The sequence below is a fragment of the Canis lupus genome, chromosome 6 (assembly GCF_048164855.1).
Source record: "Canis lupus baileyi chromosome 6, mCanLup2.hap1, whole genome shotgun sequence".
In the NCBI taxonomy this organism is placed as follows: Eukaryota; Metazoa; Chordata; class Mammalia; order Carnivora; family Canidae; genus Canis; species Canis lupus.
The window spans coordinates 54643236-54662594 of record NC_132843.1 but is presented as its reverse complement, the minus strand read 5'-3'; the positions used below and the strand labels follow the sequence as shown (position 1 = coordinate 54662594).

Sequence of the window (19359 nt, the reverse complement as noted above, 5' to 3'; positions counted from 1 at the left end):
AAGAGCAAGGAAAAGGATCAATGGTAAAACAATGTAAATTTTGCCATATCTCTTGAGGAAATATCAAAACTTCAGTATAGTGAACTGGAATGAAATGATCAGGGCTGGCTTGCGTATATGAATGTTTCAAACACTGATGGGTAAAAAAAGTGTGGAGACAGATAAAATTAGAAAATTGTCAACTCTGATTTGATTCACTAAAATGTTTTAATTTCAGTATTTAAAATTAATTTCATTTTCCTTAGATTCTTGTCAAACTTTTGAAAATGTTGTACAAGAATAAACAAAATTTTCCATTTTTTTAACTTAATTAAATATTTCAAATATATAGTTTGGACTAAAAAAACTAGTTTTCTGCAGATTTTTCAGTTTTAAAATGAAAGATTTAATCTTAGGGCTAAAAACCCTATGAGGTTAAAAATTTCTAGGATTTTGTGCTATTTGGTGTTTTACTGGGCCTGACACTAATTTCTTTAAAAAAAGAGAAAAATGATTCTGCAAAAAAACGAAGTAAAAATACAATTAAAGCTACATTCTTGCATTTAACAATTTGGCCTTAGGATATATATCTTCTGCAAAAATATACTTCTGCAAAACACATTGAGCAATGAAGGTTTTTACCTTAAATGAAAGTCTATGACTAGCAATAAAGTACTAAACAATAGTTCACAAAACATAAAATATAAACAGGAAGACAATATAAAAATGTCCCACAAAATATTTACATATTACCACCCAATTTTAAATGTTTCATATAACCCGCAGCAGATGCCAACACGAGTCCACATTTGCATCACTCTACTGAACCCTGCAGGGCAGTCCCAAGACAGTGTTTGAGACCACTCCGGATGACACAATAGCAGGTCAGAACATAAAGACGACTGTTCCATTCCAGCAAACTCCAAAGGGAAAGTTAGGAGGCCAGCAGAGTCATCCTTAAGTGAGCTGCTCAGGATAACATTGCCAATAATATTCCCATAAAATTTGACGTTGACATTTTGGTTTTACATTTTTTCCCTTAGCTCTCAATAAATGCCTGAAAGAATATTATGTATATTTAAATTTATTAAATGAAGCACATTTTAAATTTTTACTCTTCTGGTAAAGAGTAATATTGCTCTTCCAGAATAATCTTTTGAGTGAAACAAAAAATACATTTAGGGGAGTGGGTTTGGGTCTCAGTATTTTTAATAAATTTGAAAGTGTTTGCCATTATGGGTTGTTGTATATATTTGTCAAAGTTATAAATATTTGGATAACACCAGAATGTGGAAATGTTTGTATGAAATAATCCTACATAAAAAAGCATAACGTAAGATATCTTATATATGTGAAAAAACACAACTATGATCATGAAGAATTTTAAGTAACATAAATGTTTTAAAGTTCAGTATTTTGGGGGACTTCTTTGGCAAAAAAAAAAAAAAATATGTAAGTTTTGGCTAACTAAAACAATTCAGCAAGGAGTGTGAATAGTGTTCACAGGGTCAATCCTAACCTCCTCATCATAGGGAGCATGGGGACCTAGCAGGAAACAGGCAGATGTTTAAAAGTACTGAAACTGGAAAGAACTGAAGATCTCTGGGACCTCTTGGTCTCACGGCTTTGGCTCTTCAGGGAGATTGCTGCCATTTTGTTTTTGATTACCTGAGTCACATTTGTTATCTGTTACAGCTACATAATAAGAACAATACTAAGTAAATATCCCTATAAAGGAATTATATAATCTCCTTATCAAGCTATCCAAATACTTCAACCCACAAAAATGAGGCCTGCAATTTTTTGAGTCCAAAGAATGTCCTTCTTTCAATGCAGACTTTGGATTTTCTTCAACAGTACAAGGTTAGTACATTTTCATTGGGGGCACTTCTGTTGAATTACACTACTTTCCTACAAGTATTCAATAATGATTTTGATCTTCATGTTGTATGATAGAAGTAGGATAAATGTTGGCTGTAAGCTACCATTAATACATAAACTAGCAACCCTCTTCAGAGATTTTAACTATCATTCACACATTCTCACCAATATTAAGAAAAATGAGGCTTCTTTTCTCCCTTTAGCAGAATATTCTATTCTTCTAAAATTCATATTTTATACATATTTTAAATAAAATCCATCTTTTTTTCCAGATCTGATGTAAAGTATTAATATAAAACTATCCAAACCCCAAATCCTTTTTGAAATGATAATTTCTATTTTAATGCTACACTTGGCCCTTTTCTAAATCCTCTCTGATTTGTACAAAATATATTTACTATGTGTTAAATAAGATTGGGAAATTTATTTTCTGCTTAAACGGTATTCAGTTCAGGAAGCTACAGAGTCAGGAGAGGAAATAAAGAACCATTAACCTTCAATGATGAAAATTAAGAAAACTTTAAGACAATTTACCTCAAATTGTAAGTTTACCCTGTAATTAAATAATTTAGTTTAGGTGCCTTAAGTAATAGGACATGATGAATTATTAGGTTGCATTTATTTATTTACTTGCTCAATCACATCTTCACTCAACCAATATTTACTGTCACCTGCCAGTGCTATGTTCACTGGTAGAACAGTGAACAAGAAAATGGCTTCTGGTCTCAAGAGGCTTACAAATTAGCAGAAACACTCAACCAATATGTATCATATGTGATGAGTTGTCAATTTTCACCATCTGAAATAATCTTTTAAGTCTATCCACTTCTATCAGTTTCCATCAATCCACCCAGCCCAATCTATTTTCTCTTACATAGTCCACAACCATACCTTCCTAACAACTCCCCAACCCAGTTCTGTGTTCCTCCAGTCCATTCTTTACAAGGCAACCAAAATTCAGATCTTATTATGTGGCTTTCCAGCTTAAAAACTTCCAAGGCTTCTCATCATTCTTAAGATCAAAATCCTTAATCTTTATCGAGTTATTTTCTCTTTGTTCTCTTTGGTCTTAATACAGTTTCTTCAATTCATCAGGCTCAATTTTGCCTTAAGACAATAACATAAACCTCTGTCTGACCACCCAACTCAACATCCCTCTCAGGCTGGGATCCTATCTCAGACACTCCTTAAGTCAAACACATCACTGGATTTATTTTCTTCATAGCTTGTAATGCACATCTGACAGGTTTTCCTGCTTGTTTGTATGTTTCTTTATTAGTAACTATCCTTCATGAGGGCAGGTACCATGAATTCCTTGCTAACCATTTTATCCTTAATGAGTAGGATAGTGTCTACTACATAACAGGTGTTCAGAAAGTATTTGTTGGGTAATGTTCAGCCAATTAAGAGCACAGCATCAACACTGAGCAGCTGGCTAAATTATTCTCTTTGAGTCTCAGTTTTCATTTCTAAAATGGGGAATATAAATAAAATACTCACCTCAGTGCCTGGAAAGCTATAAATACTCAAAAAATTTTAAACTTTATGATGATAATGATCATCATCAAGATTATAATTCAGATAGAAAGCTGGCCTGAATGACTTTAAGCAGGTAGAATGACTAATAGGATACTATTTACAACAATAATTACTGTCAAACTAGGGAGCATCTTGCTAAGCGGGAGTCCATTTGGCTTGGTTTAGCATTTTGACTAGTCTGATTATGCAAAATTGAGGCTGGAGCAAAGGCTGGACTAGATGCTGAGAAGACCTGAAGGATGTATATAACAGAATGAGAAACACCTTGAGTTTGGGGCAATCCAGATGAACAGCATTGAGGAAAGAAATAGGAGGAAAAAGAAAGAGAGAAGCCAATGTACTGCCCGTAAGCTGGGCCAGCACAAAGCTAGAGCAGCCAGTGACATCACCAAGTGGGGTGTCTACTGGTTAAAAACAACTGTGCAGAGGGTATCTACTATTCTGTTGTCTGAATTGCTGTATTGCTTCTCCAAATCCTTGGTAAAGTACTAAAAATATCCTTAGGTCATTATTTTGATAGAAATCAAGGATCTAAGATCATCCATCCCAAATACAAGGGAATGTCTGTGGACACACAAGCCTGCATGTTCAAACTCTGTCCTTACCCCTAAATATATCCTCCTTGACTTGGGGGTATACACACTGGTAGAATGCTCTGGAGAGGATGAAGCCAGGAAAAGGCCTATCAAACCCCTAGAAAAGAGCTCACGGTCACTTGTAAAAGAAATTTCTGCATCTGGGGTACTAGAACATGATCTAGAAGGACAGCCACATTTGGGAAAATCCCCTGGTGGTTAGGTATAAACTGTCTAACATTGTAAGAAGACAATTTCTTTTAGTCAGGTAGATAAGGTATGTCTGTATACCACACTGTATTATAAAGACTCTTTGAAGATAACATATGGAATAAAACAGTGTCTGTGACACAGGTAGAAACCTCTCTATTAAGCTCACCTATCAGTAATACTACAAATAACATTATTGCAATTTAGAGTAATGGTTCAAAAAGTACAGTCCACAATGTTTGAGGGTATTCATGAATCCATCTAAAATTCAAGGGTAGGCTAGATAGATCTGTTCAGGATAGACAGAAAGCAGGAAAAATGCTGGGGACTTACCATTACAGTCATGCCAACTCTAGGTTAAAATTCGTACACAGTGTTATCATGCTATTGCTTCTGCCAGCTTCGACAGGAAATCACATGTTTTTGTATTATCACCTCCAATTCTTGGCTGAGGTGTAAGAGAACCCAGAGGCTGCAGAGGAGGCAGCCTGGCAAGTCTCACTAAAGGAATGGGATCTGAGTTCCCAGTAGAGTGTGAACCTTACTATTCTCTGCTAAAAACAAAACAAAACAAAACAACAACAACAACAAAAATAGGCTCAGATACCATACATCCTATCTCACGATATGAAATGACAAAAAAAAAAAAAAAAGGAAATTAGAACACATGTAAGTCAAATAATGGCTTTGCAGTGGGAGGGCACAGTTGTTACTTGTAGTGGCAACCATGAAGATGTAAGTGTGACATCTAAAAGTTTATAAAAGTATTTATTTATATATAATTTCTTAGAGTCCTAGAAAATGACTTTGAGGTGACTTGGTGAGCTAAGATCCCCATTCCGTAAGTGAAAAGAAAAGAAGTGATGCCCAGAGAAGACGGACTTGTTCCAGCACTGACATTAGCCCTAGCAAATCCACATCCTCACTGTTTTCATTGTACCAAGCATATGGCCTATGGGGTCTTTTCTTCAATGAATATAATCCTATAAAAGTCTGAGCCATTGTTCTTCAATCTCAAATATATTTCATAAGTCATTTATATTTATTACAGACTTGTCATAAATTACATAAAATCCTATCTATTCTTATGGCATAATATGCTATTTACTTAACAGTCAGTTTGATATAATGAAAACACACCAATCTAATTACACAAGAAAGTGGGAAGATGGCAGAACACAGAAAAAAATATGATAATCCCCCAGGAAAATTTACATACACATTTGTTATTGATTAAATGAATGAAAATATAACTAACTTAACAATATTTACTGTCTCCCATCTGTTTGACTAAGAAAGATAAATTATCACGTCGGGGCATCCGGGTGGCTCAGTGGTTGAGCATCTGCCTTTGGCTCAGGTCCAGACCCAGAGTCCTGGGATGGCAGCCCACATCAGGCTCCCCACAGGGAGCCCGCTTCTCCCTCTGCCTATGTCTCTGCCTCTCTCTGTGTCTCTCATGAATAAATAAATAAAATCTTTAAAAAGAAATTATCATATAACAGGATTTCCAAGTATAAAGATGCTAAAGTACGTATGAGAAAGATACCATGGGAACAAAGATCAAGCACTTAATTTAACAACAGATGGACTCCAAACACTGAGTTAGAATTCAGGCTTATTTTCACAAAGGAATATTCTAAATTGGAGGGTTTTGAGGTTACCCACAGAAGCACGTTCAGGCCACATGTAGTTGAACTACGGCCTGAACTATGAACTAAGACCTTTATGGAATCTAAGTATCATTTAAGACATTGCTGCTAAAAGATGGGAGTTTAGGGTACAAATTCAGGAGGCCAGAGACTCATCACGACTTCTAAGCCCTACCCTCTGATATTTCTTCTTGACCTGCTTTCCCCATACCCTCCCTTCTGGCCTCTGCTCCCAGTTGACACTAGTAACTGTTTGTTGAATACTAGCAGAAAGCAAGGAATGATACTGCTCCCTCCCTTTCACCTTGACAGCAACCTCAGAGGTGTTCTGCAGTGGTGGAAAACTCTGGTGAGAGAAATAGAGCAGAGTAGAGGATGCCAGTGGAGATGGCCAAGGAATAATGAGGCAGGAATGAATGAGGATGGCTCCAGTGGAAAAAAGGCTCTGCTCCAGTGACACAATTTAAACAGAAGGGTCATTTGTGAGTCAGACATTATTAATATTTTGAACACTTCCTATCTTGTTTCTTGAGCAGACTTCTAATAAGTAACAATAGGTAATGGCAACAGCGTGGCTCTATGTGGCCCATCCATTTGCTACCCTGAATTGAAGAGCTCCTCTCAAGCCACCCAGAATAAGCCACCATCTTCTCTTATCTAGACTATTGCTACAGTCTCCTAGCTGGTCTCCCTTCTTCTGTTCTTGCCACTCCCCTCCTTCTACAAACCTATTTCATCCCACACACCCATTCCATCCCACACACCTATTCCATTCCACAAATCATGCCCAACCCACCAGCCAAAGTGATCTTTCTAAAACATAAATCCAATCATGTCACATCCTGTTGGAACAAGCCAATTGTTTTTCAATTATCCTTGATATAAAATCCAAATTATTGGCTGGATAAGGCTCCACCCACAGGTACCTCTGATTTTATTTCCTAACTCTCTCCCCCATGCTCTTACATTTCAGCCACAGGATCTCTGCTGGCTCTCACCTGGGGAGGAGGGGTACACATATGGTTCCCTCGAGTTGGAATGTTCTTCAACAAAATCTAGCTCATTACCCTATTTTATTTTCTTCAGAGCACTTAATATCTGATATTATATTATTAGTCTCTTTATTAGCTCCACAGAACAGCAACTTTGTCATTTTCTTTCTTGAAATGGTCTAAACTAAGAAAACAACCCTCTTCTAAACTTCTAAATCACTCCGTTGTATTTCAAGGGTCATTCCTATCTCTCCCACTGGTCCCATGCCCAAACACCCTCCACACATATAATTTTAATAAGACAATCTCCAGAACTCAGTTAATACTATAACTGTACACATGTATTTTCCATTTGTTGAAAACAAGTGCTCATGAGGGCACTTCAGCAACAGAAATTTTTAAAAAGTTATCCTGAGTTTATAGAGGAGAGGAAGGGATGACCAGTTATCATAAGCTTACCAAGCTCTCAAAGCTTCTCCCTTCGCCCCAGGGGGCATCATATGCTTTCCAGTGGCCTTCTTTCAGTTCCACACAGCCTGACAAGAGAACCCCAAAGCCATATTCCAAGAGCAGCCACTAATCCTATTGTCTTCAGAGCCCCTGATACTAATATCCAGGAAAAGATCAATGCCAAAATCCCGGGAACTTGTCTTAATAAATCCTCTGTGGGATGAGGTTGACTTGGACAATTCTAGCATCTCTGGGATTCTTGCCTACATTTATGGTTGAAGACATAAGCTCTGGAGCCAGATAGCCTGAGTGTGAATTTCTGTTTTGCCACCAATTAGCTATGTGACCTTGGGAAGTTAGTTGTCTTCATAAACACTCAGTAGTCAGCCATAAGGGAAACTGAGTCCTAGAGAAATGACTTTTCTAAAAGTTGGGGGTTTTGTTTGTTTAGTTTACTTCTTTGAAAAATAATAGCACCTATCTTTAGGATTCTAATGTGCCTTGAATGAGTTAATCAGTCTATATAAAACACTAGCTATTCTTATTATGAATCCTCAGCAAAATCTTTTGCTTTCCCTAAAATAACTGATAAAAGCCCCAAACCAATATGTGTTTAAGTATACATAAATGATCCTCTCAATCCTTGGAAACAGAATATATCTAAGAGAAGATCTCTTAAGGCAATGCAATGCAAAAGAAGGTACTCTTTTACTGATTTTCTGTCTAGTGAGGTATCTCAGAGCCCTGAAGCTGTGATGTTTAAACACTAGAGTTTCCCACACAATGATCGGGATTTCTAAGCAGCCAGCACAGGAAAGAAACCATTGTTAATCCTCAGACTCTCACAACAACCAATTCCACATTTGACTGAAGTCAGTGAAATATAACATAAAAATTTTTAAAAAGACATAACAACCAATTCCACGTTTGACTGAAGTCAGTGAAATATAACATAAAAAAATTTTAAAAGATTTTTGCATTGAAATCATCCTTGCACATTTCTAGAAGATTTTATTTCCCTTACTGAAGAAATGTTGGTGGTCATCAACTGATCATCTGATTAACACACTATTGTACACAAAGCATTAGGGAACAGAAAGAACTGTATAATATGTGAAACTTTAATTCCAACCACCAACAAAGGCACCTTGTCATGCTTTCCAAAAAATATCAAGCCAGGATTGGAAGGACTTTTAACTCTGAAATACATGCCCTTTATACCAGGTATACATGGCCTTTATAGCATGTATAGACAATCTCCCCTGTAAATAGCTTTGTGATCACAAAGCATTCTTATCTAATGTTTGCATACTGCATTATAAGCACCAAGAACTGCTCAGGTCAGACCAGAGCAGAGCTGTTAAAATTTCCAAAACAGTTAATTTCATCCATGATCTCCCAAATTCGGCAGTATCATTTTATAGCATCCTAATGGATCCATAAGACTGATAGGATTTTTTGAATTTTTATAGCTGTGAGATTTTGAAATCACAGGACCAAAACTATTAACATCTAACATGAACCAGAACAGCATAATTATTATAATTCATGCTTTTACATAGCTATCAAATTTTCAAAGTACAACATTTGTACAAACAACTACCTGAGACTCGCTTAAAGACTAGTGATTTGGACATTTTCAAAAGCTTGCCATTTGAGACAGATATAACAGCAACAATTTCAAAATTCTTTATTAACTTTACAACAGTGCTATTAATTTCATTCTTAGGATGCTCTATATTCCTGGATCTTTTCAACACATTTAATGAAAATTGTTTTCCCTTTATCAGTATCTCACTATTACTACAAACAAGAAGATTTCCAACTAGTGACCCCAAACTCCACTTCATCGGGTTAACAAACATGTAACTATACCAAAGAAATAAAATAAATTTGAGGTGAATATTATAAAAATAAAAATCTATGAGGAAAAAACAATGCTTCTTCAAACAAGCACCCCAAGCTAAGTCTTACTGAAAGAGAACCACTCATGTCTTGAAATTGTATATCACAATATCAATTAGCTTGAAATTAGAAATTCTTTAAAAAGAAAACTCTGTCATTCTCTTTGGCTTACCTCATCATCTTTGTACCAGGACAAGCTTTCAGCAGTAAGGACGAACCAGTATCCCTTAGAGCCTCCTTTCATGATGCCGATGTTGCTGATGGTTAGCCACCCCTTGCGAATCACCTACAAGAGAGCACAGATTGGCAGAGATGTTTAGTTTAACATGAGCCAATAGAGAGAGTACAGGTCTTGTACTAAGTGAAGTTAAAAACAAGATATAGATTGCAATAAGAAAAACACTGTTTCCCCAAAGCCCAATCTCTATTAAGCTATTCAAGATAATTTATCTTCCCAAACTACAGATAACCAGAGGGAAATCTCTCCCAACAAAGGAACAAAGTTAAAATTCCAGACGACTTCTATGGATAGTGGAAGCAAAGCAACTGAAACATACAGGAATTAAATGAGGCAGACTAATAGGCTTGTGCTGAGACTATTTATGGCATTGCTGCTACAATTAAAACAGATTTAGTTGATTGGGTGAACAATAATAAACTCTCCATGCCCACTGCCTCTTCTCCTCCTTCCAGTCCACTAGTCCATTTGTTTGCCTGGTTTGCATCTCATTAGGATTTCCACCAGAGACTGGCCACCAAATGGTGAAAAGAAGAAACTCAAGTCAACCAATTAGTTTCTTGTTAACAGCTCACAGATCTGAATAAAACTGGATGAGGGAGAAAGCTGAAACAATAAGTGAAAATTAAAAGTTTGGATGGGATGCCTGGGTGGCTCAGCGGTTGAGCTTCTGCCTTTGGCTCAGGGTGTGATCCCGGAATTCCGGGATCGCATCCCACATCAGGTTCCCTGCATGGAGCCTGCTTCTCCCTCTGCCTGTGTCTCTGCCTCTCTCTCTGTGTCTCTCATGAATAAATAAATAAAATCTTTAAAAAATAAAAATAAATAAATAAAATAAATAAAAGTTTGGAGCTTCTGAATGGCCTAGATTTATCCATCATCTACTTCTGGTTATTTGTCATGCTAAAAAATATGTAGCATCTTCATTAAAATCTTTAAACTGCTCTTAAATTTTAAAACATTAATCACTTGGATTACAGCTTTGAGTATTTACAAATGACATTTAACTGAAAATCTATTTTTTTTTCCTCATAGTTGCAAAGTTAGATTTTTCCACATGGTGTAGTTGACTATCTCCTCTATGCTAGATAATTTTTTTTGTCATAGAATCCAAAATGAAATACTGAGTAGAATTATATGATACTGTTCTAAATATTAAAAATCATCCTATACCTATAGTGTTCAATATCCTGGAGATCCTGAAATATCAAAAAAAATAGTTATTGAACAACTAACAAGTGTCAGTTCCTAAGTGAAGATGAAATACTCAAATAATAAGATTTTAGGAAAAATATCGATAGTAAGTTTTCTTGCTGAAGAAGAAAAATAAATCCTAGGGAAAATTGTGAAATAAGCCAAAGTTTTCTTAAATTGATCTTCATGACTCCCTCCACACCCTCAGTCACAGCCACCCTTGATTCCATTGCAACTTTTCCCATGTGTCCATTATAGCTCTGTAACTTCTGTAGACCTCTATGGAGAACCTCACTCTGTCCATGACTAAGGCAGTTCTCTCAGCTGTTCAAAACTACTTCTTCCTCTTACCTTCTACTTAAGAAAGGATACAGTACTTCTCAAAGTATGGTTTCTATCATCTATATTATTGTGATGCTTCCTAAAAATACAGATCTTGGGCCATCATCAGTTCAAATTAATCAGAATACATATATATGAAACCCAGATATCTATATTTAAACATGTGTCCAAGGTGATTATCATCCATACTGAAGTTTGATGGTGATTGCATGTACACATGCAACCAAAACTTCACTATGCTAGAGCAAGTAATCTCATCTAATTTTTAGTGAGAAGCAAGTGGGCAATTCATTTCACAATAACATTCTTATTGACCCTATGAGCTTCTTAGAAATAGGATACTAAGCACAGTATTAAAATCAAAGTATACTTATTATTTTATCATGCACCTTTAGAGACAAAGGAAGTCTCCCAGATACTCCATAAAGTGCAATGACCAAATCATTGTTTCATTCACTGGTAAAAGAAGCTGGTTTCAAGAAGGAGAGCCATGAATGTAGTTCAGTGAACATTTCTAAAGAACTATCATATGTCGTGGAATGCCTGGGTGGCTCAGCGGTGGAGCGCTTCTCTTTGGCTCAGGTTATGATCCTGGGGTCTGGGGATCAAGTCCTGCATTGGGCTCCCCGTGGGGAGCCTGCTTCCCCCTCTGCCTATGTCTGCTTATGTCTTAGTGGGGAATGTTGGTCCATAAAAAATATAATTTCAGTCTAATAATGTAATAAGAAATGTATGTCAAGCGAGAGAGGGGGCATATGACATAATTTATGAAGTTGTCATAGGCTTTCTTTGAAGAGAAAGAGTCCTCAGAAGAGCCTAGAAGAGAAATAGAATTAGGTCAGGCCAGGGAGTACTTTACCTATTTGTTTATCTGTATGAAGAAGAACAAACAAGAATAAAATATGAAAGAGCCACTAAGTACAGAACATGTGAGGTGGGGATGAAGAAGTTGAGGTTGGGGAGGCAGGTGAGATAAAGGCAGAGTAAGTACAGGTCCATGAGATGCCAAATTTTAGTGATTTCACTCCCCCTGGCAGTAGTAAAATAAATTTCAAGTACACATGTAATTTTATTTTTAAATTATATATGGCCATAGTGTTAATAAATTATGTATACCATATATAAATATAAAAAGAAACTTTAAAGTCTGCATGAAGATAAAATAAATAACATTATTTTTTTATTTTGTGGGAAAATATATTTTGTGTCTTACATTTATACTTGACTATTGACTGACTTGTTTTCTTATTTTCTAGATAAAAATACATATAAGTAGATGTTCTACTATAGTCTCCTTTATTCTAGTGGATTTTGTACACTTTCTAAGGCAGAGAAACTAGCTACATAAGCTACTGCAAGAACTCAAATGAGAAAAGACTAAAGTGTGAACTAAAACCATGGCATAGTAAGGATGAAAATAAATTAACTTAATGGAGAAATACTGATGAGATAAAACTAACAGGACTAATAACTGGATAAGAGAGAGATTAGTGGAGATAAAGACTCTACAAATGCACTGAGTAGAGGAGCCACTAGCCACATGTGGTCACTGGAACCCAGCGAATAGTTTCAATTCAGATGTTCAATAAGTGTAAAATGCAACTTGGATTTTAAAAATATAGTACAAAAAATGCAAAATACCTCATTGTTCTAGGATTTATCATAATAGTATTATGTTGGATATATTGGGTCAAGTAAAATCAATTTTTAGTAACCATTTCACTGTTTCATTTTATTTTTTAATGTGGCTTTCAGAAAATTTTAAATTACATATACAGGTTACATTTTATTTTTATTAAACATTGTGATCTTCCAGAAATTCCAAAACTCTTGGGGTTACCGCCTCAGAAGGAACAGAGAAGAAGCAAGTTTTGGAGTGTAGGGTAGTTGATAAATTTAGCCAAGACTATGGTGAATTTGAGGTACCTATGGGAAATACACATAGGGGTGACTCGACTTCTGAAGCAAAAATGGCAATGTTAGGACTAGACATGAAGACTTACAAGTCACCGATATATGTGTGTATCAGTTAAAACTCTGAATGAAATAGCAGTGGCTCCCAGTGGAATCCAGGGAAATATCAACATTTAAAGAGCCTGAAAAGGAATGTCAGAGAAATATAGCAATAAGGTCATAGAAGCCAAAGGCAAGGTAAATGTCAAGGACAGGGTAATCAAGAATGTCAAATTCAACACAGACAAGGATGCATAAAGTGCAATGTAGACATCATAGTGTCTTCAGCTAGGCCAGCTGCAGGGTGATGGTGGGAGAAGTCAGAGTTTATTGGGTTGAAAGGTGAATAGGAAGTAAAAAATGAAAATGATGATTGAAAAGAGCTCTATCCACAGGAAGATGAAAGACAGTTAAAATCAGAACACACACAGGACCAATGGAGGTGGTGGTGGTGTTGCTGCTATTTTGTTGTTGTTGTTTTGGGATTTTTTTTTTTTTTTTTTAGTATAGACAAGAATTGAACATATTTATTGTTTGAGAAGTAACATACAAAGTAAGAGTTTGGTGATATAAGAAAAATGATTCAAGGATTAAAAACATAAGAATGAAGGATAAAGAGTACAGAAAGGAACTGCCCTTGAACAGAAATGGAGCTGCCTCATCGTGTGCACCTGGGGAAGTTGGTAAGTAAGGGCAGATGTATGTCCTTTGTGAGGAAAAGGGTAGAAAGTTTAGGGAGGTTATATTTGATCTTTCCAATTCACTTCATCAGAGCAGAGATTAAATTTATCTGGAGGAGAGTAAGGGTGAGAAGTTGGAAAGGTGGCTTAATGAGAGCATTGGGACAATCAGTCATTGAGTGAGAGCAAGATGGGGGGGCACCAGGGTGGCTCAGTTGTTTAAGTGTCCAACTCTTGATTTGGGCTCAGGTCATGGTCTCAAGGTTGGTCATGGGACTGAGCCCCAGGCTCCATACTCTGGAGTCTGCTTCAGATTATTTCTCTCTCCTTCCCTCTCCCCCTTCTCATGATCTCTGTCCCCCTCAAATAAATAAATAAATAAAATCTTAAAAAGAAAAAAGAAGAGGGTTTGGGCTGCCTGGGTGGCTCAGTGGTTGAGCATCTGCCTTTGGCTCAGGGTGTGATCCTGGAGTCCCGGGATTGAGTCCCACATCAGGCTTCCTGCATGGATCCTGCTTCTCCCTCTGCCTATGTCTCTGCCTCTCTCTCTCTCTCTCTCTGTGTCCTTCATGAATAAATAAATAAAATCTTAAAAAAAGAAAGAGAACATAACAAGAATTAGTTTAAAAAATGGTTGGCAAAACACATCACTATAGAATTCATAGAAGATAACATTAAAGAAAAAATCTAGAAGACTTTGGGTATAATGACACCTTTCTGGATACTCATTAAAGACACAACCCATGAAATAAATAATTGATAAGCCAGACTTCATTAAAATTAAAACTTCTGCTCTTCAAAAGACAGTATCAAGAGAATGAGAAGACAAGCTATAATTGGGACAAAATATTTGCAGAAGACATATAGGATAATGGACGGTTGTCCAAAATATATAGAGAACTCTTAAAACTCATTAATAAGAAAACACACAACCTGATCAAAAAATGGGCCAAAGACTTTAACAAATGACTCATACAGATGGCAAATAAGCATATAAAAGATCTTCCATATCATATGCCATGAGAGAAATGTAAATTAAAATGAGATACAACTACACACCTAATAAAACATCCCAAAGCCAGAAAACTGACAACAGCAAGTGCAGGATATGGAACAACAGGATTTCTCATACATTTGCCAGTGGGAATGCAAAATGGTACAGCCTCTTTGGAATATAGTTTGGCACTCTCTTATAAAACTAAATATATTCTTACCATGTAATCCAGAAATCATAATCCTTGGTATTCACCCAAAGAGTTAAAAACTTATGTACACAGATGTATGTTTACAACAGTTTTATTCATAATGGCCAAAACTTGGAAGTAACTAGGATGTCCTTCAGTAGATGAGTAGATAAATATATCACAGTACATCTAGACAACGGAATATTATTCAACAGTAAAAAGAGCTATCAAGTCATGAAAAGACATAAAGGAAATTCAGATGCATATTGCTAAGTAAAAGAAGCCAATCTGAAAAGGCTATATATGATTCCAACTATAGAATATTCTAGAAAAGGCTAAACTATGGAGACAAAAAAAAAAAAACCCACAAAAAAACAGTGGTTGTCAGGAGTGATAGTGGGGGTAGGGGAAGTTCTGAATAGGCAGAGCACAGAGGATTTTTAGGGCTAAAATAATCTGCATGCTATTATAATAATGGATAAATATCATTATACATTTTTCCAAACCCATATATATAATATACAACTCTGAGAGTGAACTCTACGGTAACTACATACTTTGGGTGATGATGTGTCAATATAGCTTCATCCTTGGTTAAAAAAAAATCTGGTAAGTAATGTTGGTAATGGGGAAGGGTATGCATATATGGGGGCAAAGGGTACAGAGAAATCTCTGTACCTTGTCATCTCCATTTTGTTGTAAACCTAAAAGTGCTCTAAAAAAATAAATTATTTAAAAAAAAAATAGTTGAGGGATCCCTGGGTGGCACAGCGGTTTAGCGCCACCCTTTGGCCCAGGGCGTGATCCTGGAGACCCAGGATCGAATCCCATGTCGGGCTCCCGGTGCATGGAGCCTGCTTCTCCCTCTGCCTGTGTCTCTGCCTCTCTCTCTCTCTCTCTCTGTGTGACTATCATAAATAAATAAAAATTAAAAAAAAATAGTTGAAAGCTGAGAATGAAGGCCATAGTTTGCAGGAACACAATTGGCATAGTTTAATAGTTATCATCAGCAGTGTTCTACACACTGGATGTAGAAAAAGAGACGATAAATGGAATTGATCCATGGTTCTGAATTTCTAGGCCCAAAGGACCTAAGTACATGGGTGTAAAGATGTTGAAGGTTTAGAGCAAGGTACTCATTCAGGTGATCATCCATTCAATCTAGGCCAGAAATGAAACCAGGAGGGGTCTAACAGAAAGGTAGAAAATGAAGAGATTGGTGATGTCAATGGGGTTTCAAAAAAAAAAAGCAAAAAGTAGGTAAGTGAAGATAAGAATGGAGTTTTGGATATTTAAGTTGATGTGAAGCAATAACCTGCCTGATCCTCCTGGCATCATTGTATTAATTTCTCAAAGACGCACCACTATTTCTAGAAGTACTAAATGTTATAGCTAATAGGATATTTGGTAAACATGATTTAGTTCAGTGGATATATTCAAATGTACTATGTGGAAATCATGAGTTACTAATAACAGTCAAAATGAAATCTGCAAAGAATTCGCAAAAAATAATTAGATATTACATTCTATGGGATGAAATTCATTGCATTGCAACAAGCTTCCTCATTTGGAGCCAAAAAAAGAAGAAGAAGAAGAGAATGACATCTTGCATGTTGTAAGTACACATGGCCACATCTCTTCACGGGCATCCATGGAAGTGTGTTCAACACCAAATGCTGTCAGCAAGTTAAGTTGCTGTCATAAAGTATTTAAGAAGCTCCGGCCCACTCCCAGAGGAGGGGTGGGGAAAGGAAGCATATTTGCCACAAATGAGCTTTTTGTTTTCCCAATGATAATCAGTTTAAAATAAGAATCAAGAAAAAGCAATTCCTAATGTACTTTTTCACAAAGGAATTGAGGGGGGGAGAAATCATGAAATCCATGTAAAACAGTGGAATAAGAAAGGAAAAGGGAAAAGGCAAGCAGGAAAAATGGTCAGAATATAAGAGGTAAAAATGCTGAGGGGAAATAAAAAGAATGAGACAAAGGAAAATAAGTGAGAAAAAGAAGACAAAGGCTAATTAAAATAATAAAATTTAAAAAGAATGATGAGACAAATGGGATTAACTGAAGGTTCTCTTCATAAAGAAATATATAATATAAAATGTTAATTTTGCATTCAAATTTAAAATCATCAAAAAAAAATCCACCAACATTCGGTAGAATAACCATTTACAGCCTCTTGGTGTTTGAACATCAAATTCTGTTTTGAGTGTCCAAGTAAATAAGAGCAAGCAAGCTCGTAATTACACGACTAGAAGGGATCTTCAGAGCTGAAAGGGCATGTTCATGTTTGTAAGGCTGGAGGCCAACCATTTTAAAAAATTTATTGCCATAAAATATCACCCAAGCTTTTTTTTTTCCCCCAAACACAGAAACCCTGAAAGCCGCTGCAAGACCAGGCATGGAAAAGTAGAACAGCCCAGCCCCCTCCCTCTGTGGCAAGCCTAAAGAGTTTATGTTCTAGCTCCTTCCCTGCATGCTAAGAGAACCCAGGCTCTGTCGGGGATGGCAAAACCTATATGCTAGTAATGAGTTCGGACCTCAACATCTGGGCAGCACACTGGATCATAAAATTAATAGACAAGGAATCAAATTATGGAGAGAAAAAAAAGTACATGTGGAAAAGTTCTAATGTGGCCAAGGCTTTGGGCCTTGAACTTTATTTGTGAGCAGGGCGTTTTAACCTTGGCCTTGCTTATGGTAGACGACACAAGTTTTTCTCAGCTCTGCAGCTGGCTTTAAACTGTTATAGCCTAAGTGGAGGTTGTAAATCATACACTGCTTGATATTTTGCTCTTGGTAGATTATAAAAGCTTATACACAGGCTTTATCCATAGATGAGTAGCTGCTTCTATAAAAGTAATTCATATATTGCCTGGCCTCTATGGGTAAATGCTGCAAAACTGCATGGCCCTAGCAAAAGCACAGGTCAAGCCAGTCACTCAGCTACTTGGGAAAGATCTACCTTTGCTAGCATAGGCACCCTCAGAATATAGTCTTCTCCTGGAATTTGGCTGGCAGAGATTTTTTTCTAAGCAGGTGTGCCTATAGGGAAAAGAGTCCTTCCATATACAGGCCTCATAGTCCTCAGGAAGGAGAATTTAATTTACTACTTTTGAACTATAAGGCAGCTGAGGCCAGCATGCATCACAGAGCCCTCTTAAGGTTCTAGCTTTAATTTATTAGGCCCAGGCCCAGATGGGAGGTAGGAGGGGTGAGATGGGCTTCCCTTGATGCCATTCTTTATCTGGGGCCAGGGTAAGAGGCAACTGTGGAGAACTAATCTTAACCTTGTATGGCTTATTTACAGACTCAAGAGTCACCCTCCACTGCAGCACAAGTTCTAAAGCTGGCTCTGCATTAATTATATAGGCAGGATGAAGTCTCCTTAGGAGGCCTAGGCTTTTAGACCAAGAAATTATGCAACCAGAGGCAGGAAGAGAAACACAGTGGCAAAGGAAAAATTAGGAAGTTTTGAATATGCTGCACAGTGGAGGAAGGTAACTCAAATAGGACCTGATGACCAGGGCTGCCACCACTGCAGAGTCCTAAACATTGTAACAGACAGTCATGTTTCTCTCAGACAATGTGTATAGATTTCCCCCTTGGTGGTAAAGTGTACAGTGGCAAAAATAACTTCTTAGGGAGAGAATCCCCCTCCCCCCAAAAATTTATAGTTCACAAACAACTAAAAATAACCTGTCTGACAGCCTGATAGGACTAAACCCAGGAGGTTTTCCTCCATCTACCATCTCTCTTTCAGATACTCCTAAATGTCTGCTATAGTCAATGGCCACACTTACAAAACAGCACAAGAAACAGTATGGTACTGGCACAAAATAGACACATATATCAGTGGAACAGAAAAGAAAGCTCAGAAATAACCCATGCTTTTACAGTCAATTAATCCATGACAAAGGAGGCAAGAATATACAATATAAAAAAGATAGTCTCTTCAACCAATAGTGCTGGGAAAACTGGACAGTTACATGCACAAAAATGAAACTGGACCACTTTCTTACACCATACACAAAAATAAACTCAAAATGGATTAAAGACCTCAATGTGAAACCTGAAACCATCAAAATCTTCAGAACAGAATACAGGTAGTAGTTTCTCTGATATCAGCCATAGCAACATTTTTCTAGATATGTATCTTAAAGCAAAGGAAACAAAAGCAGAAATGAACTACTGGGACTATGCCAAAAAAAAAAAAAAAAAGCTTCTGCACAGCAAAGGAAGTAATCAACAAAACAAAAAGACAACCTACTGAATGAGAGGAGATACTTACCAATGATATATCTGATAAGAAGTTAATATTCAAAATATATAAAGAGGTTATACAACTCAATACCAAAAAAAACCTACAAATTAAACCACAATTAAAATGGGCAGAAGACATAAGAGACATTTCTCTAAAGAAAACAGACAAATGGCAACAGACAAATGAAAAGATACTCAATATCACTCATCATCAGGGAAATGCAAATCAAAACCACAAGGAGATCTCACCTCACACCTGTCAGCATGGCTAAAATAAAAAAATTAAAAAATGAGTGTTGGCAAGTATGTAGAGAAAAAA

General features: G+C 36.7%; 1 protein-coding gene across 9 annotated transcripts in view; it reads right to left on the bottom strand.

Annotated features, from left to right (window-relative positions):
- Positions 1-19359, bottom strand: part of DNM3 (dynamin 3) — a 547902-nt gene that overhangs the window by 254524 nt on the left and 274019 nt on the right. For all 9 annotated transcript variants that reach the window (XM_072830615.1, XM_072830618.1, XM_072830613.1 and 6 more), the window contains one exon: positions 9356-9469. In XM_072830615.1, the coding sequence (XP_072686716.1) occupies positions 9356-9469 (114 nt within the window). The remainder of the gene's footprint in view (positions 1-9355; positions 9470-19359) is intronic.